Source organism: Dendrobates tinctorius, unplaced genomic scaffold (assembly GCF_039654945.1).
Source record: "Dendrobates tinctorius isolate UK_male_01 unplaced genomic scaffold, ASM3965494v1 ptg000208l, whole genome shotgun sequence".
Lineage (NCBI taxonomy): Eukaryota > Metazoa > Chordata > Amphibia > Anura > Dendrobatidae > Dendrobates > Dendrobates tinctorius.
The window spans coordinates 596,665-623,751 of NW_027361875.1; the positions used below are offsets into that span (position 1 = coordinate 596,665).

The 27,087-nt window shown below is 47.2% G+C and overlaps 2 protein-coding genes across 6 annotated transcripts in view; one reads left to right on the forward strand and one right to left on the reverse strand.

Annotated features, from left to right (window-relative positions):
- LOC141058012 (uncharacterized) overlaps window positions 1-21,148 on the reverse strand; it is a 33,874-nt gene extending 12,726 nt beyond the window's left edge. For 3 of the 4 annotated variants that reach the window (XR_012222075.1, XM_073554143.1, XM_073554145.1), the window contains exon 1: window positions 21,036-21,148. Coding sequence is in view for 1 of the 4 variants with exons in the window: in XM_073554145.1 (XP_073410246.1) it covers window positions 21,036-21,071 (36 nt within the window). In the remaining 3 variants the exon portion in view is untranslated. The remainder of the gene's footprint in view (window positions 1-21,035) is intronic. The other variant, XM_073554144.1, reaches the window with a different exon arrangement.
- On the forward strand, window positions 4,088-26,416 carry MED6 (mediator complex subunit 6). 2 transcript variants are annotated; one of them, XM_073554147.1, is made up of 8 exons: window positions 4,088-4,244; window positions 4,582-4,741; window positions 15,416-15,507; window positions 20,466-20,548; window positions 21,061-21,169; window positions 22,367-22,482; window positions 25,060-25,087; window positions 26,099-26,416. In XM_073554147.1, exons 1-8 carry the CDS (start codon window positions 4,223-4,225, stop codon window positions 26,224-26,226), a joined length of 738 nt encoding a protein of 245 aa, XP_073410248.1. In that variant the 5' UTR covers window positions 4,088-4,222; the 3' UTR covers window positions 26,227-26,416. The 2 variants fall into 2 exon arrangements, with proteins under 2 accessions (XP_073410248.1, XP_073410247.1); XM_073554146.1 differs by lacking the exon at window positions 4,088-4,244 and adding an exon at window positions 4,286-4,482.
- The last annotated feature ends 671 nt before the right edge of the window (window positions 26,417-27,087 follow it).

The window sequence follows — 27,087 nt, forward strand, 5'->3', positions numbered from 1 at the left end:
GTGACAAAACAGGGGAACCACCACTTAGCTTTGCTCTGTTGCTTACGCTCCTAGCAACAGAGCCCACCACCTGCGTGCATCTTTTCCTCCACCGTGTCTGACATCTGGGTGCACTGTCCAGAAAAGGACCTTCTCAGCATCATAGTGCAGCCTTGGAGCAAACAGAGTCCACACCTGCGTGCAGCTGTCCAGAAACAGAGTCCCGCAAATGAGTAAAGCTTTTCTGCCAAAAAGTCCAGCATGCTTGAGTCCAGCTCTCAGCAACAACGTCCAGCATTTTGAGTGCAGCTCTACACCATAGCTGCCACTCCATCAATCCATGCACAAACTCCTTGCTGACACCATAACTGCGACTCCACCACACCATGCCAGCACTCCTTGCAGACACCATAGCTGACACTCCAGGGATCTCACTGAGCTGCCCGTGACTCTCCTTTAGCTCCATCCTTCACCCAGGCTTGCTTGCAAATGAATACTTTATCACCACCAGTGATTAACACACCGGATACTCTCTTATAGAGCTATCACACCTGTTACATGATTACGTGCACAAATTAAGGTAACCAAAGTGTAATGACCCTAATGACCACCAGTGGGAAAACTACAACTGAAATCACCACAGTGCAATGACCCTAATGGCCACCGGGGGTAAAACCACTTTGGCACACAGCCAAGGGAAAAAAAAAGGTTACTTTGTGCATTTACTCTGTCAGATCCAACCTGGATTGTGACAGTACCCTCCCCTTAATGAGGGGCCTCTGGACCCTCAAGACCACTCCTCATCAAGGCACCACCTACAGCGGAGACGCCAAGATCCAGAGTTCACCCCAACCACTACCTGCACTTCAGGTTTATGACAAACGCACCGCTGGTATTGGCAAAGTAAGTTCTGGAGGGAGGCACCACTCATCTCCAAAGCGTTGACCTGGGGAACGAGTTATGTATGTGTATGTTTGGTATGAGCTGGTAAGACTCCGCAACACACTTCCAAGATGTTTTTTGGTGGCCACCCATACATGCTCGTTCACACACAGGTCCGGACCTGAACGTTTATTACCATACATTCGTTTGTCATATTTCGGTGAACTCATTCTAGGATCGACAACAGAGGCGTCCCACTGTGTCACCACACTCACACCCCCGCACTCCACCAAGGGGTACACCCCCCCAACCCCCTACACCACGAGGTCGATGCCTCCCAGGGTTGGCTAATGGCGAGGGTTGAGATTTGCCCCTACTCCCCCGCAGCACACCTGCTGCTCACAGCGGTGAGAGAAGGGCCTGGGAAATGGAGGAAAAATACACTCCCTGGTCGCCTTCCTCCGAACAACCAGGAGGGGCGGCTTCTTCGAGGGTAAGGAAGATTTGGCATAGACCCCGCGGACTATCACACCAGTCTGCTCACTACAGGGACGCACCCCTTCACCTCGGGGAACCCCAGACAGCACCATGGGGACCAACTCCACCCACCTGTCTGGGTACGTCTGCCTGTATGAACAAGTCTTGCTCCCCAGCAGCGACTCTGGGGCTTCATTGCCAGCCGCTATTTGATTTCCTGGTTGAGCCAAACGGGAGGCCACAGACCCTGATAATTGCTGCTGAACTGCTTCACACCATGCAGCTCCTCACTCTCATCAGTGATGCCCAGCAGCCAATACTCACAGGTCTGAACATGGCCTGAGGCTAACCAGAAAAAAAAGAGTAAGGTTGGTGATAATGTCACATGCCCCGTCCTGAGTGACACGGCCAGCAGGCCGGTAATTAATACAACAGGACGCAGCACGTGTAATTGTCCCATGTGACGCGGCCCGCAGGCTGGTAACTAATACAATAAGACAAAGGGAATAGGGAAAACCTGGGTAACAATAACAATGGTGGCCCTGCAATAGGGAAGGGGAAGTGGAGACCTCCTGCACTCCCCTGAGTCAGTGTCTCTACACTCCTATCGTTCCCTAGGCCGGTTCCGCACCGGGCGCCGATCAGGAACCTCAAAACTCTGACTCGCCCTGCACCTAAGCCCTCACTAGGTAATTGGTCGGTGCGGAAACTAATCCCATCACTGCACTAAAAACACATAAGGAAAAGTGACAAAACAGGGGAACAACACTTAGCTTTGCTCTGCTGCTTACGCTCCCAGCAACAGAGCCCACCACCTGCGTGCATCTTTTCCTCCACCGTGTCCGACATCTGGGTGCACTGTCCAGAAACGGACCTTCTCAGCATCATAGTGCAGCCTTGGAGCAAACAGAGTCCACACCTGCGTGCAGCTGTCCAGAAACAGAGTCCCCCAAATGAGTCCAGCTTTTCTGCCAAAAAGTCCAGCATGCTTGAGTCCAGCTCTCAGCAACAACGTCCAGCATTTTGAGTGCAGCTCTACACCATAGCTGCCACTCCACCAATCCATGCACGAACTCCTTGCTGACACCACAGCTGCGACTCCACCACGCCATGCCAGCACTCCTTGCAGACACCATAGCTGACACTCCAGGGATCTCACTGAGCTGCCCGTGACTCTCCTTTAGCTCTATCCTTCACCCAGGCTTGCTTGCAAATGAATACTTTATCACCATCAGTGATTAACACACCTGATACTCTCTTATAGAGCTATCACACCTGTTAAATGATTACGTGCACAAACTAAGGTAACCAAAGTGCAATGACCCTAATGGCCACCGGGGGAAAACTACAACTGAAATCACCACAGTGCAATGACCCTAATGGCCACCGGAGGGAAAACCACCTTTGGCACACAGCCAAGGGAAAAAAAAAGGTTACTTTGTGCATTTACTCTGTCAGATCCAACCTGGATCGTGACACAATTGCCCTGACTTGCATAACGGAGATCCCTTTAAGAGAGGCCTGGGGTCAGTACCAAAGCACAGAGTGGATTTGCCCTAACTTCCATACCAATCATCCCTTTAAGAGACTGTGGGGTCAGAACCACAGAGCTGAGTGGAATGGTCCTAACTTCCATACCGGGGATCCCTTTAAGAGAGGCCTGGGGTCAAAACCAAAGCACTGGATGGATTTGCTCTGACTTCCATACCAATGATCGCTTTAAGAGGAAAGATGTGACTATGAGCTGGAGGATGTGTGATGGGTATATAGGCACGGAAGGAGGAGGGGATCCATTTCTGTCATGTACTCACTGCTCCTTTCTGGGGGCAGACAATGGCTGGCAGTTTATGTTCCCGAAGATGCTAGATTTCTCCCACCATGTCAGTGTCTGCTGAAGTGTTGTCAAGTGGGAAAACTTGCTCATAGCAACCAATCACAGCGCAACTTCTTTTAACCAGCTATGGTGAAATGAGAGATGCTTAGTGATTGGTTGCAAGGAACACTGTTGCTCACAGCAACCAATCACAGCTCAGCTTCTTTTGAACAGCTCCGGTGAAATTAAAGATGCTTCGTGATTGGTTGGTGGTACACACACACACACACACACACACACACACACACACACACACACACACACACACACACACACACACTTTTATATAGAGAGATAAAATAAACTGTATAGGGACATATATAACAAGTTTGCTATTACTGTCATCGTACTGACTAGGAGCATCATGCTGCCAGGTCCATTTCTACCACAGAATTTGTCATTAAACCCGACTCACAAAATAATGATGGAAATGTGTTTTTTATTTGTTCTTCACCATTTCAATACACATTATATGGTAGATTAAATGGCTCATTGGGGAAAAAAATGCTCTTATAAAGTGATATAGACGCAAAAAAAAAACCTGTTATGGCTCTTGATAGAAAGGGAAGAAAAAACGTAAGCGCAAAGGTGGAAATGTACCTTGTTGCAAACGGGTTAAACGGTCAGGTGATTCTGTGGACCATAATAAATGTAGGGGCATTTTGGGCAACGCGTTACTGAACCCAACATTCCCTCCGCACAGGACTATTCTCACTGGGAAATTATAGATTTCGGTTTTTCCATAATAATTCCTTATTTTCAGGTTATTTTATTGCAGTCCTCCTGCACATAGAGGGCGCTCTAACATCGCGTACCAAAACAAAACATAGGAGCGGTAGAGGTAGAATTACTCCTGTCCTCAGTACTGTGTGATGCGTTCAGTGACGCGCTGTGCTCTATAGAGATGGGAAGTCTTCAAGAAAATGGCCGCCGACGATTGCACCTGAAACACTTACGCACTATTTGACACCATATTGTCTGCGTTCCAGGAGCCTGTGTGTGCGTTTCAGCATGGCGGCGGTGGATATTAGAGGTAAGTGACTGCGGGGTATTTTCTGCCATGTGGCTGCTGATATATATGAGGAGGGGCACAGTTCTGGGTTGGGTCTCGTAATTAAACGTTCGGCTGCTAGTTCTTACTGGATCCCCTAGTTCTATCGTGACAGGGGGAGATCGAGTGGATTCCAGGATGTGTTCCAGCTTTATATATATAGACACGGTCCCCACAGTGGGGGCAGGTTGCCCTCTCAGTTATTACTCTGGCCATAATGGTGAATTCTGGATCCTATGCAGTGACAGCATGCAGACATATTGAAAGCTGCATACATTGAGTTTTTGATGATTTTTTTTCACCCTCTGATCTGTTGCAGACAACCTGCTGAGCATCTCGTGGGTGGACAGCTCCTGGATCCCCATATTAAACACTGGCACTGTCCTTGACTATTTCTCGGAGAGGAGTAACCCCTTCTATGACCGGACTTGCAACAATGAAGTGGTTAAAATGCAGCGGTTAACCCTCGATCACCTGAAGTAAGTTCTGTGGGGCCTGACTTATAGTTTATGGATGTGGTCTTGGGAGGTAAGTGGCTGCCGGCCACTTCTGGCATTGCTCATACCTGGGCAAACGAAAGGTTTGGCTGAAGAAATAGACCACGTCTCCAGAGCGCGGTGGGATGTGCTGAGGCTTCTATACAGATCCTCATTAAGGCCACTTTCACATTTGCGTTTAAGGCCGCCGCTAAGCCCCTCCCCTGCCGCGCCTCCTCCGGTAGCTCCGTCTACCGGCGCATGACGCTGCATGCGTCCTGCGTTCCCTATCTTTAGCACTGAGGACGCAAGCCGTGCGCAGTATGCATTTGGCGGCGCGTGCGTCCATTTGATGGTGCGCTGAGCGCAACCAAATTGCTACAGGTTGCGTTTGGCGCTGGTCGGCGCACCGTCAAAAGGACGCATGCGCCGCCAAACGCATACTGCGCACGGCCTGCGTCCCCAGTGCTAAAGATAGGGGACGCATGCAGCGTCATGCACCGGTAGGCAGAGCTACCGGAGGAGGCGTGGCAGGGGGTGGGGCTTAGCGGCGGCCGTGCGCAGGCCGTCGCTGCGGCCTTAAACGCTAATGTGAAAGTGGCCTAAGTCCCACTACTGGTAAAGGGAACCTGTGACAAGAGTCATGCTGACTGAGCTGCGGCAATCAGACTCTGTCCTCGTCCTTGCAGCTGTGTGTTACTGAGATGTTGACGCATTTCGTTGTATTGTGAAATACCGACCAGATGACTAGTCTGAGGCAGGTGCCCGTCCTGCTCCCTAGGACAAACTAGTCTCAACCTATATGGGTATGTAGAAGACAATATAGGAGACTCCATGGTGAAGGTCCTGATGATAAGAAAATGGGAAGAGGAGATGGAATCTGCTCAGCTGGTGGAGTGGTGCAGATCATGATGAGAGTGGCAGTGACATGGTATCCTCATATAGACTGCTGCTCCACCCATTAATGCTGACAGAGACGCTAATTAACACAATTGCCAGTCATACCATGAGGAAAAAAAAACCATCGTGGTAGGCACTGCGACGATGAAAAACAGGTGTAGAAAAACCACAAACATTTATTAAGACAGCAACACGTCCACGTTTCAAAATCAATCTGGTTTCTTCCCCAGATTGTGTGTGGGTTTTGATACTCGCCAGTAGGTTGGACATGGCAGTTCCTTGATGATTCAGAAAGGTAATGTCCGATGTGGACACACTGTGTAAGACGGCTTTATATGTGCATGGCCCACAAGGGAGGGGTGGAGACCTCCCAAATCTATGCAAAAGCAAGAAACCAATTGAATACAAACGCATGGGCCGTGCACACAGTGAACAAGTCGGTAGGACAGTGTTCACACAACCAAAAGATATCAGTTAGGGACTGCTCTGATATGGGTTACCTTGACGTTTGGTAGAGCGGCTTAGTATACTTTTTTTGCAAAAAATGTATCAACTAAATACCCTGTTTTGTTATCATCTTTTTACTAGCACTTGCTGTTTACGCTTACATATATATTTTTACAACAGAGTATTTTCCATGTTTGTTATACTGTTTCTTTGTATGATAGCCTGAGGAAGAAATCAGGTCAATTTTGAAGCGTGTTGCTGTCTTAAGCAATGTTCGTGGTTGTTTTACACCCTCTCACCCTGGTCTTCAAGGAGATAGCACCCACCACAACGCTCTTTTTTTTTTTTTTTTTTGCCGCCTAGGAATTGTGTGTAAACACTAGTGATGAGCGCAAGTGCTCGTTACTTGAGTTTGCCTAGGGTGCTCTGGTGTGCACAAAGTATCGCGGGTGCACGAGTGAGATTTTCGAGTCCCCGCAGCAGCATGTTTTGCTCCTGCTAGTCACAAAATGTGGGGATTGACAGTGTTTGTCAGACAATTCCCACATGTTTTGTGGCTGTCTAACAGCCATGAAACATGCGGCCTCAAGGGCTCGAACATGTCCCTCGAGCACCCGTGATACCTGGTGCGTACCCAAGCACCCTAGGCAAACTCTAGTAACGAGCACTTGCACTCATCACCAATAATGACCTGTCAGTCGTGGGCAGAAGGCAGGAAGAAGATGCATTGCACCAGTCTTCTGAGACACACAGTCACCAGCAGCTTTAAAAAGTATATTTCTCCTACGCCTCATTGGGGGACACAGAGACCGTGGGTGTTATGCTGCTGGCTACTAGGAGGACACTAAGTAAACCAGAAAAAAAGTTAGCTCCTCCCCTGCAGTATACATGCTGGATGAGATATCTCCAGTTCTTACTTAGTGTCTATAGGAGGCACTTGGATCTGGTTTCAGACCCCACCGTTTTTATTTTATTTTTGAATTTTCTGTAAATTTTTATTTTTTAATTAACGGAGTGAAGGGGGCGACGGTTCCTTTCTACGGCCCGCTCTCCCCCGAACCAACAGGCAAGCACGTGGAGTAACCCTTCACGTACACTTTCCTGCGACGAATGGGGGTGATTCCTCTGACGATGATTCCCTTATGGTCAGTACTCCACGGATATGAGGGCAAGTGCAACAGGACGTAGCACAGGAGTGCATGGAGCAGACCTGAACAGCGCTTTTTCGGATGCCCAGAATCAGCCCCAGAGCTCTCCGTCCCCCTACCACAGGGTGGATTGATTGAGCAATACCCCCCTGTAAAACCTCCTCCAGCTCTGCTACATCACCTGCAGGATGAGACTCAAAGACCCTGGACAGCGACGACCTGACTGAGCACAGGAGTGGAGGTATGGGGTCGGGTCCTTGTCCCCGGGAGAAGCGCTAACTTAGCATCAGCGGCGGCCCCCCTCGCCCGGCACTTACCGCGGGGAGATCAGAAATTTAGCCTCCCGCTCCCGGCACCTACAGTGGGTAGGCCAAAAATTTAGTTTCCGGCCTACTAGGCCGCAATTTGAATAGCGCCGCCCGCACTATCGTCACCGCCCCCTCCTCTTGGCGCCTCTCATTCCAAACGAGACGCGCAATTCTAATCTCGGGGGCCATGTCTGTTACCTCTGCTGTAGTTAACCCTTTCAGGAGCAGCCGAATTCCGGGTGACGCCACGGGGCCACCGTTTTCCTCCCGGGAGACATAACACAGGACCGTGGGTAAGCTGCATCTGCCCTCAGATTAAAGCTTAACCGCTTCCCGACACATTCCCTGCAGCTGCAGTCAGACTCTGCCGTTAACCCTTTCTGGAGCGCTATACCTCACAGGAGGCTAAATGGGCCGCTAAGAAGCACACTGCGCTTTTCTACCGTGTGTACTACCTGCAAATCGACCACAGCGAGCATGACTCTCCAGTGCTCAAGCTAATCCGTTATGCACGGACCGCGACCCCGGCCTGCGTCCGAACCGCGCCCCGACCTGCGCTCCAACGCCCCTCGCAGCTGCTGCTGACCGGCCTCCTGTGTCTGGTACCCCCGAGTGGGCTGCATCCCTGTCACAGTCAGTGGAGCCTCTGACCAAGGCTATATTCCCCCTCCGCGAGGACTGTCTCTGACAAAGCGGGTTCATGGCGCGTCCCCTAGTCGCGTTCCCGCCTCAGCATCAGCGACTCCTGTCTCTCGCTCGCCCTCTCCTGAGGTTCACCGTGAGCATAACTCTGATTTTGTATCTGTCACGTCAGCCCCTCAGAATCCCCCAACTGATCAAGAGTCGCTTGATTCTCTTATAGAATCAGTCAACAGGATTCTGAAGTTGAATGAGGAAAATATTCCCGCTCCAGCACTCCTCATTTAAGGAATAAGTGTGTGCGCTGGTTATTTACCAGCCATCCAGTATCATAGGGATCAGCCATAAGTGGTTCACTGGGCAAAAGTTTACTCTGGCTAAATACCCGTTTGATCCAAACCTAATGAAGGATTGATTACAGATCCCTCCGGAGAACCCTCCTGTACCGCATCTTGCTTCCACAACGCTGATATCTGTTTCTGAGGGTTCCTCGGTCAGAAACCCCCCCCGATCATCAAATTGACTACCTTGCCCTTTCAATTTTTTGGAAGCTTCAGGAGCGGCGTTTGTTCCATCCTTCGCCGCAGTTTAGGTCACTAAGGCATGGCTGCTTGGGCAGAAGTCTTGATTACTGCCATTCAGGGCAGCAGTCTTCCTCCGGAGACAACCTCTGTCGCCAGCCAGATGATTCACACAGCGAACTTTGTAGTAGACGCTTCTTTGCAGGCCGCCAATTGTGCGGCTCATACTGCCGCTAATGCGATCTCCATTAGAAGAGCCCCAGGGCTCCGTGGCTGGTGGGCGGATGCCACATCTAAAAGTTTGTTGACTTCTCCCCCCTTTTCAAGCAGGTCATCTTTTTGGAGAGAGACTGGACCAGCTCATTTCTGATACTACCGGGGGAGAAGACAAGTGAATTCCTTCCTCAACAAAGGGCTGTTCGGCCGTTTTCGCTCCAACAGCAAACGTGTTTCAATTTTCTCGCAACAATTCCAGTTGGTCCTCCTCTACCTTCTCTTTTGGATCAGGTCTGTCCCCGCGCGGAGACAGAGGCTCCCAGATCTCATACAGATCTAACCGTTCTTGGAAACCCAGGCCTAGGGCTTCTGGATCTAGGGGAGCCAGATCTCATAGATCTACCTAATGACGACAAATGGGTCAGGAAGCTGGTATTCTTCGGATATAATATACAATTCCCCCCCCCCTCCAACTTGAGTTTTCCTTTCCTCTTCCTCCAAGAGAAAGACAAGAGCCTTCCTTCGGGCTGTTAAGGCTCTTCTAAGGGACGGAGTCATCATTCCGGTTCCCCTTCACGAAGGGTTCAGAAGATTTTATTCAGTCCTTCTTTTGTGGTTCTAAAAGAGGACAGGTCCCTGCGACCCATCTCTGGATCTCAATTGTTACTCACCTTGTCGCGGGACGATGATTCCAAATGGAAACTCTCCGTTCAGTTGTCGCTCCCATGGAAAAGGGACAGTTCCTATCATCCATCGACGTCAAGAACGCTTGCCTTCACATTCCGATCTGCCCGTCCCTCCAGTATCTCCTGCGTTTTGCAACTCACGAACACTTCCAGTTCGTGGCCTTGCCCTTCAGACTCGCCACCGCTCCCAGGGTCTTTACCAAGGTCATGGCGGCTGTCATGCCCATTCTTCACCCTCGGGGAGTGGTACTGTTACCGTATCTGGACGACCTGCTCATCAAGGGTCGGTCCCTTCCAGTCTGCAAGGAATCTGTGGATAACAGTAAATACTCTTTCCCGCCCAGGGCGGAAGATAGACTGCAAAAAGGCTCTTCCAGGACCGGCTCACACTTCCCGCGGATTCACCACTCTCCCTCCAGGAGAGACCCAAGCCTTACAACAAGCAGAGCGGCCTCTTTCTCAACCAGTTTCTCTCTCCATTCGTTTTCAGCATGAGAGATTTCGGAAGGATGGTGGCAGCGATGGAAGCAGTTCCATTTGCACAGTTCCACCTCCGTCCCTTACAACATGCATTGCTGTTAGCTTGGGACGAGAACCCGTTCCTGGATCGTCGGATTCCTCCGTCCCTGCGGGACAGGCAAGCCCTCAGGGAGTAGACACCGAGGTCCTCCCTGAATCAAGGGAGGTCTTTACCCACAGTAAGATGGTTGGTAGTAACCTCCGACGCAAGTCTCCTCATTTGGGGTGCGGTCCCTCGTCACCTCACGATACAAGGTCATTGGTCAACCCGAGAGTCACGTCTCCCCATTAACCTTGGGAGATAAGAACAATCAGATTAGCTCTAAGGAGTTTCCACCATCTCTTCGCAGGTCTCCCCATCAGGTCTCAATCCGACAACACCACGGCTGTAGCGTATATCAACTGTCAGGGAGGTTTTCGGGGCAGGATGGCCATGCACGAAGTGAGTTTCATCTTCCATAGGTCTGAGACCAACCATTCGCCCATCTCAGCAAGCCACATCCCGGGCTTGGAAAATTAGATGATAGAATCTCTCGGTCACCAAGGCATTGCCTCGGGGAGGTGGTCTCTTCATCCGGAACTCTTTCAGCAGATTTGTCATCGTTTGAGGACTCCGGATGTGGATCTCATGGCCTTTAAACTAAACAACCAGGTTCCTCGGTTCATTTTCCGATCGCGCGATCCTTGCGCCATCAGAGCGGACGCTCTAGTTCTGGCTCCTGTAAATCTCTCCCCCTCCCACCCTCTTCCCTTGTTTCCGAGGGTCATCAAGATGATCAGAGCGGAGGTAGTGCCAGTGATCCTAGTCGCGCCAGACTGTCCGCGCCGAGCGTGGTATGCAGAACTAATACAACTAGTTGCCGACGTCTCCTGGCGACTTTCATATCATATGCATCTACTCTCGCAGGACCCGATTTACCACCAGAACTCCGGGGTCCTGTCTTTGACGGCGTGGCCGTTGAATCCTGGCTTTTAGCTCAGGCTGGTTTCCCTCACGACGTGATTTCCACCATGATTAGTACCAGGAAGCCCGTGTCCATGCGCATCTATCACCGCACCTAGACAACCTTCCTTTTTTTGTGGTGCAAGGTTCATGGTTGATCACCTTTGATATTTTCCATTCTGGCCATATTGGAATTCTTTCAATCCGGATTAATATCAGGCCTTGCGCTTAGCTCGCTCAACTGCAAAATTTCGGCCTTGTCAGTGCTTTTCCAACACAAATTGCCACCAAGCTTTAGCTCAAGACGTTCATTAAGGGAGTTTTCAATGTGGCGTCTCCTTATAGAAGACCATTTGACTCATGGAGCCTTAACCCGGTTCTCGGGGCCTTTCAGGAGGTTCCTTTTCGAACTGCTGTAGGACGTGTCACTGATCGTCCTCTCTTGGAAGGTGGTCTCTCTAGTGGCAACTACGTCAATCAGACGAGTTTCGGAATTGGCAGCCCTTTCCTGCTGTTCTCCGTTTCTGAATTTTCATCAGGAAAAGGTAGTTCTCAGGACGTTCCCGTCCTTCCTGGACAAGGTCCTCTCCTCTTGCCATCTCAACGGGGAAATTGTTTTGCCTTCCCTTTGTTCCGGCGCTAGTCCATCGCATTGAGAAGGCCCTCCACACCCTGGATGTGGTTAGGGCGCTGAGACGGTACATCTCGCAGATGGCTCCTTTCCACAAGTCAGATGCCCTGTTCATACTTCCAGACGGGCATAGGAAGGGTCTAGCCAGGTTGATTCGCTTGGCGATTCAGGTATCCTACCGTGTCAGGAACGCGCCTGTCCCAGCGGGGATTAAGGCGCGCTCTACCCGGTCAGTGAGCGCCTCTTTGAACTTTCGGCACCAGGCCTCGGCAGAACAGGTCTGCAAGGCTACGACTTCGTCCAGTCTGCTTACTTTTACAAAAAGTTACTACGTTCATTCTCGGGCCTCTCCGCAAGGCTGCAACTTGGTCCGGCTTGTGTACCTTTACAAACATTGCCTAATTCGTTCTCAGGCTTCTGCGGATGCAGCTCTCAGCAGACGCTGCCTGCAATCGGCAGTACCACGGTGTTCACTCAGTGGTACATGGGGTATTAGCATATGTATGCTCCCCACCCAGGGACTGCTTTAGGACATCCCACGGTTTCTGTGTCCCCCCAATGAGGCGTAGGAGAAATAGGGATTTTTGTGTACTCACCGTAAAATCCTTTTTCTCCGAGCCAATCATTGAGGGGACACAGCACCCACCCTTTTTAGCCTATTGGCTCACTGTAGCATTCTTAGGCGTTGATATTGTTATGGTTATTGTTAACTGTTTATGCTCATACTGCTTTTTTCACCAAACTGGAGAATCTCAGCCAGCGAGAGGGTGTATACTGCAGGGGAGGAGCTAACTTTTTTTCTGGTTTACTTAGTGTCCTCCTAGTGGCCAGCAGCATAACACCCACGGTCTCTGTGTCCCCCAATGATTGGCTCGGAGAAAAGGATTTTACGGTGAGTACACAAAAATCCCTATTTCTATGAAAACGTCGTAGCATTTCAGAGTAAACCATACACGGCTGCAATCACAGAGTAAGGCTCAGATGTATGCTGCTCGTGGTTCAGGCAGCATGATTCTCAGCAGTTTCCCTTTAAAGAACTGTCATCTCTACTGACATGTCTGTAATAAAGGCCTGTATTCCCCCATTAAACAGTAATTCTGTATCTCGTCTCATATCGTTTCACAAGTGTTGTGCTGTTCCTCTGTTGTTCCTCCTGGCTATTCATGAATAAATTGATACCAACTTGATGCTGTACTTTTTGTCACCTTACACAACCTGACTCTGACAGCCCTGATGAGACAGTGTCAGATATTTTAGGGACTGCATCTGGTAAAACCCAATTAGCACTCTATTTATGCATTTCCAGGAAGAATAACAGAGGAAATGGCACAATGTAGAGTGTTAAGAGAGTCAGGATTTTTATTTGATGAAGGATACAAGCAATTAATAAAATACCCATGTCATAGAGCGGACTGATCCTGTTCCATTGAAAGTTTGGAATCTAAATGACTGTTACAGGCAATGTCTTTTATATCATCATTTATGCATAAGATTCCGTATGTTTTCTTACTTTAGGCAATTATAGATATAAAGTATTTACCCAGCCTTAGGCAAGTTACACACAGTCTGTGTTCTGGGCCCATACTCCGATCAGAATACCCAGCCTGGCATTTGGGTCTCCTGATGAAGGAATTGAGGGTAAACTGATTAAATTTGCTGATGACACAAAGCTAAGGGGGATAGGTAATACTAGAGAAGAGAGAGAGAAGATTCAAAAAGATATAAATAAACTGGAGCAGTGGGCAGCAACTAGCAGATTGGTTTTTAACAGGGAAAAATGCAAAGTACTACATTTGGGCAATAAAAATGAAAAAAGCATATACAGAATGGGAGGAATAGGGCTAAGCAACAGCACATGTGAAAAAGACTTGGGTATACTAATAGATCACAGACTGAATATGAGTCAACAGTGTGATGCAGCAGCAAAAAAGGCAAATGCAATTCTAGGATGTATTAACAGAAGCATACAGTCTAGATCACGTGAAGTCATTATTGCCCTTTACTCCTCTTTGGTCAGACCTCATCTGGAATATTGTGTCCAATTTTGGGCACCACATTTTAAAAAAGACATCAACAAACTGGAGCAAGTTCAGAAAAGAGCGACCAGAATGGTGACCGGTCTGCAAACCCTGTCTTATGAGGAAAGGTTGCAGGATTTGGGAATGTTTAGTTTGCAAAAGAGAAGACTGAGAGGAGACTTAATAGCTGTATACAAATATCTAAAGGGCTGTCACATAGTAGAAGGATCAACTTTATTCTCATTTGCACAAGGAAAGACTAGAAGCAATGGGATGAAACTGAAGGGGAGGAGACACAGATTAGATATTAGAAAAAACTTTTTGACAGTTAGAGTGATCAATGAGTGGAACAGGCTGCCACGAGAAGTGGTGAGTTCTCCTTCAATGGAAGCCTTCAAACAGAGGCTGGACAGACATCTGACTGGGATGATTTAGCGAATTCTACTTTGAGCAGGGGGTTGGACCAGATGGCCCAGGAGGTCCCTTCCAACTCTACGATTCTATGATCTGACGGCCTCATAGATGCCAATAAGGCAGGAGACCTAGCGGTCAGTATTTGTGATCTGATCACAGACGTGTGAACTGGACTGTATAATGTGTGGTGCAGGGCCGGAGGTGCGTGACTCGAGGGTTTCCGTACACACCCTAAATTCTGATTGCAGTGTTCCTATAAAGTGGAGAAGTAATTTTGGATTCCTTTCAAATGTAATACTTGAATTACTTAAAGGGGTTGCCTCAAGTTCTTACATGGGTAAATTTGAAAAGTGCTTGTAAAACCAAGCATTTTTTTGCAATCTGTCTCTTATTAAATAAATCCTTTCTGCTCTTGAGAATAAAAGGATTTTTAATGGTATTGTAAACAGCTTGTGCCTATGTCACCAGCCACCACTGCAGTTATCAGAGTGGCCATTTACCTAGGGAATGAGCGCATGCCACTTGTAGGGTCCCCATGCTTAACAGAGTGTAAGCACCACATCGCTGGATCTGTCCATCCTCAGGCCCCCTGCGCACCGCCAAAGTTATGGAGACAAAACTGCCTCTGCTAGCAGCCTCTCACATCGGACCGCCAGTGTGACCATGCTGCTCATCCGACCTGACAGGCTTCATGAGTGCACAGTCACTGGCAACCAGGTAGCTGGGAGGCAGAGGAGCCGTGCGCTCCTGAACAAAAGATGACCGCTTCTTTTAAAGGAGTTTTCTGAGATTATGAAAGACATTGAAAAGTACCTATATATGTCCTAATTCTCAGGGGATAACTAGGCCATAGCTGAGAAGTAGCAGGGCTGAGTACAGAACCAGTCCCATGATTCCTCTTGGACATTGCATACAAGTTCATCTATTACAAGGTGTGAGTTCGTGCTGCTATTACTTATTCTGCTTTGCTGTTACCACATTCACTGCTGCCCAGCACGTGAAACACAATTCTCCCAGAGATGAGAAGGAAAGGGTAGGGCAGATGGCACTGACATAAGAGGCATCTGATGTCCTGTGCTACACAATGATGAGGGGAGATGAGCTCCTGGTCCCATAAATGTGCTGGGTATATGACCCCTCCATGGCTCCACCATGGACAAAGTGATTGGTTCGGATGGTATTATATTGTTAAACTGCAATGTCTGACATTCCCTGGCATAATAAAGTGGCTCCGGGACAGAGATTTGTGGTGATGTTAACCTTGTGACTTTTATGTCTGTTTCACAGTCAGATGGTCGGTGTGGAGTACATTTTGCTGCATGCACAAGAGCCAATATTGTTCATCATAAGGAAGCAGCAGCGGCAGTCGCCTTCACAGGGTGAGTGCATATTATACAGTGTGACTAATTCCTGATCTAAAGTAATATTGTGCACATGGGCGGCACAGTGGCTCAGTGGTTAGCGCCAAGGACAACATCTGCAAGGAGTTAGTATGTTCTCCCGTGTTTGCGTGGGTTTCCTCCGGGTTCTCTGATTTCCTCCCACATTCCAAAGACATACTGATAGGGATTCTAGACTGTGAGCCCCATCGGGGACAGGGACAATAATGTATGTAAGGCGCTGTGGAATTAATGGCGCTATATAAATGAGTAAAATAATTATAGACAGGTTCTTGGCTATATCTGGGATTTCGCAGCATGTAGAGCTCTGTATGTAGTGATAAACCCCCTGCTACTGTATTTCTAGATAAAAATAAATTGGAAGCTGGCAAACGCGTGAGAAGGGTCTCCTTGTGGAGACCTGAATCCATTGTGGGTTTTGGGTATTAATAGTACAGGTACTAATAGGCCTCTATAGGGCGCCAATCACACATTATTACTACTACTACTACTACTACTATTACTAAGGCCCTATAGAGGCCTTATTTATATGCAGGTATACTACTAACCAGCCACCTACTTCACGAATGTGTGTGACCATTCATCAGTATGCTGCACCTGTGCAATCCCACCATAGCATTGAGATTTGGTGTATGAAACTTCCCTTGTGTCAGTGAGTATGACCTATCCCCATGAATTCCTATATAGAAAACCGCACTAATGTGCAGAAGAATCTGGAAGCGAGGTCTAACAGCACCACTCCAGGGAAATATTGGCGTGCTTTCTGTATACTATATTGATTCATTGGGTCCATCGAACCAAGGAATCTTCTCTGTAGCTGCTGTCACCCTTGGGACCCCACTTATAAAACAATTTGTATACATACAGCTCTTGGAAAAATTAAGAGACCACTGCAACATTTTCAGTTTGTCTGATTTTTCTCTTTATAGGTATATTTTTGAGTAAAATGTAAATTGCTCTTTTATTCTATAAACTACTGATAACATGTCTCCGAATTTCCAAGCACTAAATTTTGTATTTATTTTCAGAAAATGAGAAATGGTCAAAAGAACAAAAAATGCAGTGCATGCAGACCTCAAATAATGCTAAGAATACGAGTTCATAATTTTTTTTTTTAATTCGTTTATTTAAACATCAGGATACAAAGAATGTACACCGTACACAATGATTGTGATAATAGGCATTATACAAAGCACACGCGTCTCCGTCCATAGCAAAATATAATACAAAAAAAAAAAAAATTGCACACTCTTATAAACAAGGTAATATATACGTTTCCTTCCAAGCATATATATAGGATAATTGTTTATGCATTTTCCAACATGTATATCATTCCAGTTTCACAAACCTTGTCATATCTTGCAACAGTAAGATCTAACAAACTCCTTAGCTACAACTACCACTACATCAACTAATATCTACTATTTCCGCAGCCTGGTTTCCTATATCATATGGTGTCGCATGTGATGTCTCAGTCTTGCAAAGTGAGGTGAGAGGAATTCCACCTCTCCCAGATCTTTTCAAATTTACCCGGGCATCCCCTGTTTTGGTATAACATGCGCTCATGTGGAACAATTGAATTTACCAACTTGATCCAAAATCCAAGGGTAGGACATGAGCCCCCCCATCCACCGCAATGCCAGCACCTTCCGTGCCATAAACAGTATCTCGCGCAAGAAGACCCCAGCATAGCGATCCCAAATCTCCTCCTCCCACACCCCAAACAAGCAGACCAATGGCTCTAGAGGGACAGGGGCCTGCACTAGGGATGCCAGTAGTGTAGTCACCTCTTTCCAGTAGTGTGGGATAGTGGGACACTGCCACACCATAGGAATAAAATCAGCATCTGGCAAGTGACATCGCATACATTCTGATGATTGCAGTCGACCCATCCTAAAAAGTCGCAACGGAGTCAAATATGATTGATTTATTATATCATTGTATCATTCTGTTATTAATAGATGGTGACACTCCGGTCGGAGACTCCAGAATCTCCTCCCACCCCTCTCTCTGCATATCAGGGATGAGTCGTTCCCACTTCCTCTTAATAGAGCTTATGGCAGTTTCTGCCCCTACTGACAGCATATATGTGTACAAAGAGGATATAAGACCCTGGGGACCCTGCGAATTAAGGATTCCTATCAGAGGTAAAGATGAAATAGTACGGTCCACACCCCTACATCTCATATGTGATTGAAGAGCCGATCTCAGCTGCAGATAGCGAAAAAATTGAGATCTCAGAATATCATGTGCGGTCTGCAATTGTTCAAAAGACTTTAATGTCCCCTGATCATACAAGTCTCCCACTGAAGAGATGCCACACTGGGTCCAAAAAACAGCGGACAGGTGATTCAGTAACTCCGAAAAATAATTATTACTCCACAGGGGCATTTCAGCTATAACCTCTTTAAACCCTATCACATTCTTGATTTGTCTCCATATTAATTGTGCCAGCCAGAGCAGGGGCAGCAGACGTGGAACATTAGTTTTTTCCAACTCAAGGAAACCTAATGGGCAATCTGCTTGTGCAGCGTGAAGCAGGTGGCTTTCAGAATTAGGGAGGCAGTTACCCGGCATCCATTTATTTAAAGCTTTAGCCTGCCCAGCCAAGTCGTATAGGAAGAAATCTGGGAGCGCCGCCCCGCCTCCCTTCTTTGGTCATTTGTAAAGTGGACAGTTTAAGTTTGGGCCTAGTTTTCCCCCCAAATAAAGGTCGTGACCAGAGAGTTAAGATTAAAAAAAAGGACCTGGGCACCGCTACCACACTGTGCTGAAGCGAATAGCTAAATTTAGGGAGTAATATCATTTTAATCAGGTTAATGCGTCCAGCCACAGATAGTGGGAGCTTACTCCACGATGCAAATTTAGCTTTAACTAGTTCCAGCAACGGATGGACATTAAGTTGTAGATCAAGCGTACTATTGTTAGATATGTGGATGCCCAAGTATTTAAAACTAGATACAATAGGCAGCGAGGACAGAGCCTCCAGCTGGGGCACCGGGGCATGGAAAAGGGGTAACAGGGCAGATTTTTCCCAATTTATATGTAAACCTGAATATTTACTGAATCTATCTATAAGGGATATCACCTGTGGCAAAGTTTCTTCCACTTTATTCAAGAATATCACCATGTCATCGGCATATAGGCCTATGGTATCTACCCAACCTGCTATATCTATACCTCAGATATTAGGGAAGGACCTTATGCGTATTGCTAGTGCCTCAAACGCAAGGGCGAAGAGGGCCTGGGAAAGAGGGCAACCCTGACGGGTTCCCCTATGTAATGCGAGAGACTCAGATATAGAATTATTTATTATAATACGGGCCTTAGGTTTCATGTATAATATTTTGATCCATGTTATAAATTTATTGCCAAAGCCATACCTTTGTAAACATGTGGAGAGGAAAGGCCATTCAAGAGAGTCAAAAGCCTTGGCAGCATCTAACGATGTCAATGCTGATCTGTTGTCTGGCACCGGGGAGCTATATTGGACGATTGACTGGACTCTTCTGATGTTAATGGAAGTACTTTTACCAGGCATAAAGCCCTTTTGATCAGGATGTATGAGATTCAATATAATGGAATTCAGTCTGGTAGCTAGAACCTTGGTGAAAATTTTATAGTCCACGTTCACTAATGAAATGGGACGATAGGATCCACATTCTAAAGGGTCCTTCCCCCTCCTTCCGAAGTACTATGATATTAGCTCCATAAAAGGACTCGGGCATAGAATTCCCTTCCCTTATTCCCCGAAATACCTTCACCAAAAGTGGCGTCAGTATATCCCGATACTTCCTATATAGTTCAATAGGGAACCCATCAGGTCCAGGGGCCTTCCCAGAGGCCATGTCTGTCATAGCATTATCTATCTCCTCTGCGGTGAAGTTCATAATGATTTAGAATCCACAATACTAATGTTTTAACTCAGGAAGAGTTCAGAAATCAATATTTTGTGGAATAACCATGATTGTTGTTAATCACAGCTTTCATGCGTTTTGGCATGCTTTCCACCAGTCTTTCACACTGCTTTTGGGTGACCTTATGCCACTCCTGGCACAATAATTTAAGCAGTTCTTCTTTGTTTGATGGCTTGTGACTATCCATCTTCCTCTTGATTACATTCCAGAGGTTTTCAATGGGGTTCAAGTCTGGAGATTGGGTTAGCCATGACAATGGATTTGATGTGGTGGTCCTTCATCAGCACATTGATTGACCTAGCTGTGTGGCATGGCGCATTGTCCTGCTGGAAAAACCAGTCCTCAGAGTTGGGGAACATTGCCTGAGCAGAAGGAATCAACTGCTTTTCCAGGATAACCTTGTATGCGGCTTGATTTATACGTCCTTCGCAAACATTAACCTGCTCAATTCCAGCCTTGCTGAAGCATTCCCAGATCATCACCGATCCTCCACCAAATTTCACAGTAGGTGCTACACACTGTGGCTTGTATGCCTCTCCAGGTCTCCATCTAACCATTAGACGACCAGGTGTTGGGCGAAGCTGAAAATTAGACTCATCAGAGAAGATCACCTTACTCCAGTCCTCTATGGTCCAATCCTTATGGTCTTTGGCAAACTTCAGCCTGACTCTCCTTTGCTTCTGTGATGACCACAAATGTTTCCTATAGTGGTCAGCACATGTTACTATTCATAATATATACACTGACTGCATGAGATGAGTATGACACTGTTCTCATCCATTCTCGTTGTAATGCCAGGCGTATACCTGTGTTGGAGCACTGCGTCATATACCGCTGTATGGGCATACAGTGACGTCTCACACCTGTCTACTGTATCTGCTTTTGGCCTTCATTGGGTTAATAACCTGGGAGCTATTTGGAACATATAATCTGAACAGAGCCTAGCATGACAGGCTCTCCATGCTCAGAGTAAAGCAGGTTGGTGCCCAGAATTGCTGACCTGTTGCTTTCTCTCCGCAGCTATACCTCTGGCCGACTACTACATCATAGCAGGTGTGATCTACCAGGCTCCAGACCTCGGATCTGTTATCAACTCCAGAGCGGTAGGATACATTTTGGACCCCAATCTATACATTCATTGGAAACTATATGCTGTTGTGAGTCTGTGGTTATAACGGCCTCATGTCTCGCTGGTTGAGCTTTTGTGACAATGTCATTGAAGTTATCTGCTCTCCTATTTCACTGCTTTGCTTTCCCTCATGTAAGTGAACAGTTTGGATACTTGTTATGTATCACAGCATAATTTATTGTAATGAATCTTTTGATATTCCTGTGATATTGATTCTCGTATTTGCACCTACAATGTCACCCGTTTGTCTTTCTAAACCCAGTCACGCGGAGAGATGTAATGTGCGGTTTTTGGTGACGTAATGGTTCCGCATGTTCCTATAGATATAGTTTAGTGTTTTTCTAGATTTTTTTTTATTTTTCTTTTGGATTGGTTGCTGCTATGCTGATGTATTTCTGTGTCGGTGAAATGGATTTTCCTTTTCAATGGTTTTCTACTTGGATTACAACAGTTAACCTTACCTTGTTCCCGTTCTTAATTTTCCAGCTTACTGCCATTCATGGGATCCAGTCAGCATTTGATGAAGCCATGTCTTACTGCCGCTATCATCCTTCTAAAGGTTACTGGTGGCACTTTAAAGATCAAGAGGAGAGAGGTATAATTTGTTAGTGCACAGGAGTGAGCCGTAGAGGGGTCTGACTGTTCACAGTTGGCACAGACCACTTATAATAAAGGGCTTTTCCCAAATGTAATCGAGATAATTGGATTGATAATCCTAGTGTCAGAGCCACGCCAAGCTATCTATTGGAAGATGGAGGATGTCTCCTTATTACAATCATGTGGTATCTGGGATACATGTTATAGGGGATGTCTAGGCATAGGTCATCGATACTTATCTACAGGATAGGCCATCAATAGCAGATCAGTGGGTTTCCGACACCTAGTGCCTCCACTGATCAGCAGATTTTGGCACCGGAGGTAGCAAGATTTTAAACATGCTGAATTGAGCACTACCGATCCGAGAGTTTTTACCTCCGCCTGCCGTCAGAGAAAATAACAGTTGATCGCTGGGGCCCTGGGTATCGCAATCTCACTGGTATTGATGGCTTACCCTGTAGATAGGTCATCAGTACTTATGCCTGGACATCCCCTTTAAATAATCATAATTCCACATTGGTTCTTAAAGGGCTTGTCCAGTCTTGGGGCTCAAGCTTGCAGACATGTGAATCCTCACCTCACGCAGTGTTCATGCTGTCAGGATTCTCTGGTGCCAAGCGTGTGAACGGGAGTATGTAATTTGCATATATGCTGTCACGTGCAGCGACATATCTAGTCTGAATGTGGTCTGAAGTTTGCAAATCATATTTTTGGTCACATGGCGGCCCATTCACATTGCTGGCACCAGAGAATCCTGACAGCGACGTTGTGTGCAATGTGAGTCTTGACAAGTCTGCAGTCGCACAGAATCTGCATACTTGATCCTCAAGACTCGACAACACCCTTTAATATTTAAATGAGTTGTCCAGTAATTACTGTTGAACTATCATTAGAATAAGTCATCAATATCAAATCGCTGTGAGGGGGAAGCATGACACTCCCACCATCCACTGTTATCTCTGGTGGCGATCGGATGTAAAAAGTATAGGGAGAAGGAACATCACAGCTCTGTACAGTTATTGGCTAGCTCACATGCAGCCAATCTGATAATACAAGTATGGTATATTAGATGATCAATGATTCTGCAAATAGGGAAGAAAGCCCCTGTACCCAATCGCCCTCCTCAGATCACTGCAGAATGTGGAGTCACACCTATTCCTTCTCTTCATGTTGTACACTGTATTTCTCATCACAGACAAAGCCAAACCAAAGACTAAAAAGAAGGAAGAAGCCAGCTCCTTCTTCCAGAGACAGAGGGTAGACGCTTTACTTCTAGAGCTCCGACACAAGTTTCCACCCAAGTTTATTCAGGTAAGTCCTAATGGTGGCAAACAGAAGAAACATGTTTTGTTTATCAGCATCACACCCGCGTCCCCGTTCACTGCAAGGTATCAAATGCCTCGTTCTTGCGTCTCCCAAAATGTGCACTTAATGTAGATATTTACCATGGAGCCGCACAGCACTAAGCCGTGGCAAGAGCGCATGCCGGTCATTGTGTAGATGTATTACACATGATGGAGGGGCCCACGTTGTATGGGTGTCTTAATCGTGATAGTGGAGCCCACATTAAACGGGTGTGTTAAGCAGGGCTGCCACTAGGAATTTCGGGGCCACATACTGGCAACATTTTCGGGGGCCCCTGGAGACTCCACCCAGGTTCCACCCCAGCCCCACCTCCACCCATCAAACTATCCATAGTGAAAAGATTTTTTAAGCCGCCACCACGATAAGGTAGACTCTTTTGGCCAGGCCCTCCTCTACTCTAAGGCCAGGTTCATATTGGGTTAAAGCAGCCCGTTCAACGCATAGCATTGACAGGCTGCGTTAACGCTATAGCATAACGCGATCGCGTTATGCTATACTTGCTAGCGCTGATGATTCATCTGTGCTAGCGGTGACGAAGCCTCAGACGCTGCAGCCCACGTCCGAGGCTCCATTATTGAATGATGGCACATCGCTAGCGCATGCCGATTATGGCATGCGTTGGCGATGTGGCCGATAGTAGGGTTTAATGGCAGCGTTAACGGACTGAGTTACACTGCGTTATGCCGCGGTGTAATGCAGTCCATCTAACGGACTGCCATAACGCAGTATGAACCCAGCCTAACCTATTAAACATTTGTTAAAATTCAATTTAGGTATATTTTTATTTATTTTTCAATTTTTAAAATGACCAATAATATCACATACAGGGGACAAATACCACTGCACCATGACCAGACACCATATTACCACCACATAGTGACCTATAATACCACATACAAGGAACAAATACCGCCATACCATGTCCAGACTACATATTACCACCACAGTGATCGAATAATATCACATACAAGGGACAAATACCACCGCACCATGTCCACACCACATATTACCACCACATGATGACAGAACACATTACTTTTTTTTTTTTCCCCAAATTCTAAACTACACCAGATGAAGAAAAGGCGACAAGGTTGCTCTGCACAGTAACAGGACTGCCTCCCCATTTAAAACAGTGTCCTCAAAAAATTAAAATAAATGCATCACTGCAGTAATAATATTCCCCATCCTGGCCCCCGTGTGTCTCATTCCTGGCTCCAGCCATATGTTCTCCCATCCTGCCTCCATGTGATGCCCATCCTGCCCCCCCGTCTCCCATCCTGGAGACACGTGGACCATGTGCCTCCATACTGCCGGTGAAATATATTGCGGCTTGCCGCTTTCAATAAGAAAGAAAACAAAACAAAAACATTCTCCTTACCTGGCCACGCTCCTGCTGCGATGATCCCCCTCCTGGCGTTTCAAGCGCGCATTCGCCGACGCATGACAATAATATCATACGCCGGCGATGTGTGCGCTGACTTCAGCTGCCAGCCTCCGATTGGCTGGTGGCTTTATCTATTGCTGTGTGGGCCCGCACGGCAATAGAGTAACTGAACCTGCGTCTGAGACGCGGGTTCAGTTACTGCATCAGCAGAATCCTGCCGCTGGGGCCCCCAATCAGCAAAAGAGACAGGGCCCAATGCGGCCCCCTCTGCTGATCGGGCCCCGTACGCCAATCAGGGCAGTAATGCCCTGACGGCGGCCCTGGTTACACGGGATGGATGGGCCCACATAGCACGGGTGCGTTACACGTGATGGATGGGCCCATTTTGCACTTGGCGGTACAGACATGGATTTAGTAGATATGGCTGTTGCATCCCTGCTAAGGCACCCCCTTCTGTCCTTTTTTGTTCCCTTTTGGAAGATTCACCTGTTGTGAGAGATTGGCTTTTATTACACTGATTCTTATTGGCTGTTTACAATGGAAGGAATAACTCCACCGCCCGTGTACGGGAGGTCATAGTGAGCAGCTGACCATGTTCGGCCCCTGGCATTGGACACATGAGGTGGGAGCCCAAATAATACTAGGGGGATGCCTTAACAAGCATATAACAGTGACGTCTAGACACTCTGACATTAAATATGCTCTTCTGTTTAGTCTTCATAATTTTAATTGTTTGCCAAGTATCAGAGAGTATTCTGTTCTCACCTATGCTCTTAAAGGAAATCTGTCACCAGGTTTTTGCCACTTAATCTGAGAGAGGCATAATGTAGAGGCAGAGATGTCTGTGCCGGCAGTTCATATTTGAAAAAAGGGGTGACAGATTCCCTTTAAAGATAATGCCACCAGGACCCTATAAAACGTCACCTTGTCTGTTTTGCTGCTACTAAGGCTACGCTCCACATTGTTTTTATGTCTTCGTCTCTAGCAGACGCTCAGCATTTCTTGCCCCAAAAACATAAATTGTGAAATGGCTAAAGGGGTATTTTAAAGTGCCTCGCCACATTGCTTTGTCTGTTGATAATGAGATGCATACTGAGAGAAAATTATTAACAGGTTTTCTGATATGTTTTATTTTGCAGCAAAAAGCAGGGGAGAAGCCAGTGCTTGGTAAGTCTCTATCCCATTAACAAAATGCTGCCCATGATGTGTGGGGGTGTAATATATCCCTAATATTTATTACCTGGGGTTAGATTAGGAGTGTGGTGACTTCCAGTGACTTTGAGATTAGGGTCTCCTATTACCAGGCTGGGAGGGCTATGTATGGTTGCTGCCCATGGACTATAACCATATGGGCAGACATACCATTTGGGGCACAGGGGCCCCAGAGGTAAGGGGGCCACATTCACTTCCAAAGCAGGTGTAATTGTGCATTACTAGAATGCACAGGACCCATATTGTTTTTGCACAGGGACCCTTTTCTGCTTTGTCCACCCCTGCCATGTTACCATGAATGGCACGGTGTGACCCCACTGATCTTACCGTTACTACGCTTTGTATCTATATATATATATATATATATATATATATATATATATATATATATTTGCCTTAAATTGTCTATCATCCACTTCCGTCTGGATGTCCCCGAATCCTACAATCCACTACGCCGACCGCCATATTGAAATACCCCAGTGATGGGTGTTCCAATATGGCGCCCGCTGGTGGTACCAGGACCACCAGCGGGACACCGACGTGACCGCCGCTGCCGGATCTGTGTGTGAATATGAGTACGTACGTGTGTGTGAGAATATGAGTACGTGTGTGTATGAATACGTGTGTGTGTGTACAGGGGGGGGGGCCTGGCAGCGGCCTGTCGGCAGGAAAGACCGCGACTTGTGGCCTGTGCACAGGCTGCAAGCCGCGGTCTTTCCTGCCGGCTGGCCACTGCCAGGCACCCCCCCCCCCCCCCCGTACACACACACACGTATTCATACACACACGTACTCACATTCTCTCACACACTTACGTACTCATATACACACACACACACACACATTCTCACGTACACACACACTTCCCTCCCGATGCGATAGCATCGGGCACACCTCTAGTAGGTGATAAATACATAAGATATTGTAAACGGCGGTATTAACTGAAATTTCATTTTTTTGTTTGTAGTTGAGCCATTAAAAAAAGAACCGGAGCAACCGACTGAATCCATAAAACAAGAAGAAAAGGAACCGGTCAAAGCCCCTCAGGGAGCAGCCCCCAAAGGTCCGCCAGAAAAGAGAATGAGGCTGCAATAGACTGTCCGGGACCCTAGTAACAGAGTGGAGGGTCATGCCATTGCAGACGGACATTGTACATAGCTGCATACATGGTCCTGACAACTTGTAAAGGGAACGTTTCTATTATGGTTCTTTATGGATGAGACTGTGAGAAGGGGAATGTGTTGATTTTTGTAAATTTTATAATTATAAAATGTGACTGGGAAAAGCGTTACTGGTTTATCTGTACACTTGACATAGCGCTGAAAGGACAACATCCGGCTCATCCCTGCTCACAGGCTTGTCTTGTATACGGATTCGAAGGGCTGAAAATGGTATTGTTTCTATGTTCTTCCCCCTATAGGAAGGAAGCAATCCTGTGATATAGCCCCCCCCCCCCCCATGGACATCACATCATGGGTCACCAGAGGGCCCACACAGAACCTGTGCCGTACATAAGGTCTGCTCCCTGACTGATTAGTGACTGTAGGTGCGCCCACCTTCCCTTTCAATGCTTGTAAGGGTGCTTTCACATTGTGTTCTGTTTCCCCGTCAGGGCATACGTCTGAAATCCCCCACAATACGTACGGGGGTCCAGATGCATGCGCTGACCATAGGCTGCAGTGGTGACAGCAGAGTGAACATGCGCTGTGCCATGCACTTTTTTTTTGTGGGAGTGTACGCCTAAAAGTGACGGATACTAATATGCAGTCTACTACGTCTGAGTGTCCATCTCCTATGGGCGTACACTCCTGAAAAAAGTGCACAGCAGAGCCCACATTCGCTCTGCCATCCCTGTTGATTTGAATGGAAGAGCTTGATTTGTGACTGTATCTACTATGCGTGAATAGTTGCCTGCGGATCACCCACCAAGAAGGACATGGGGCGCGTCTATCAAGA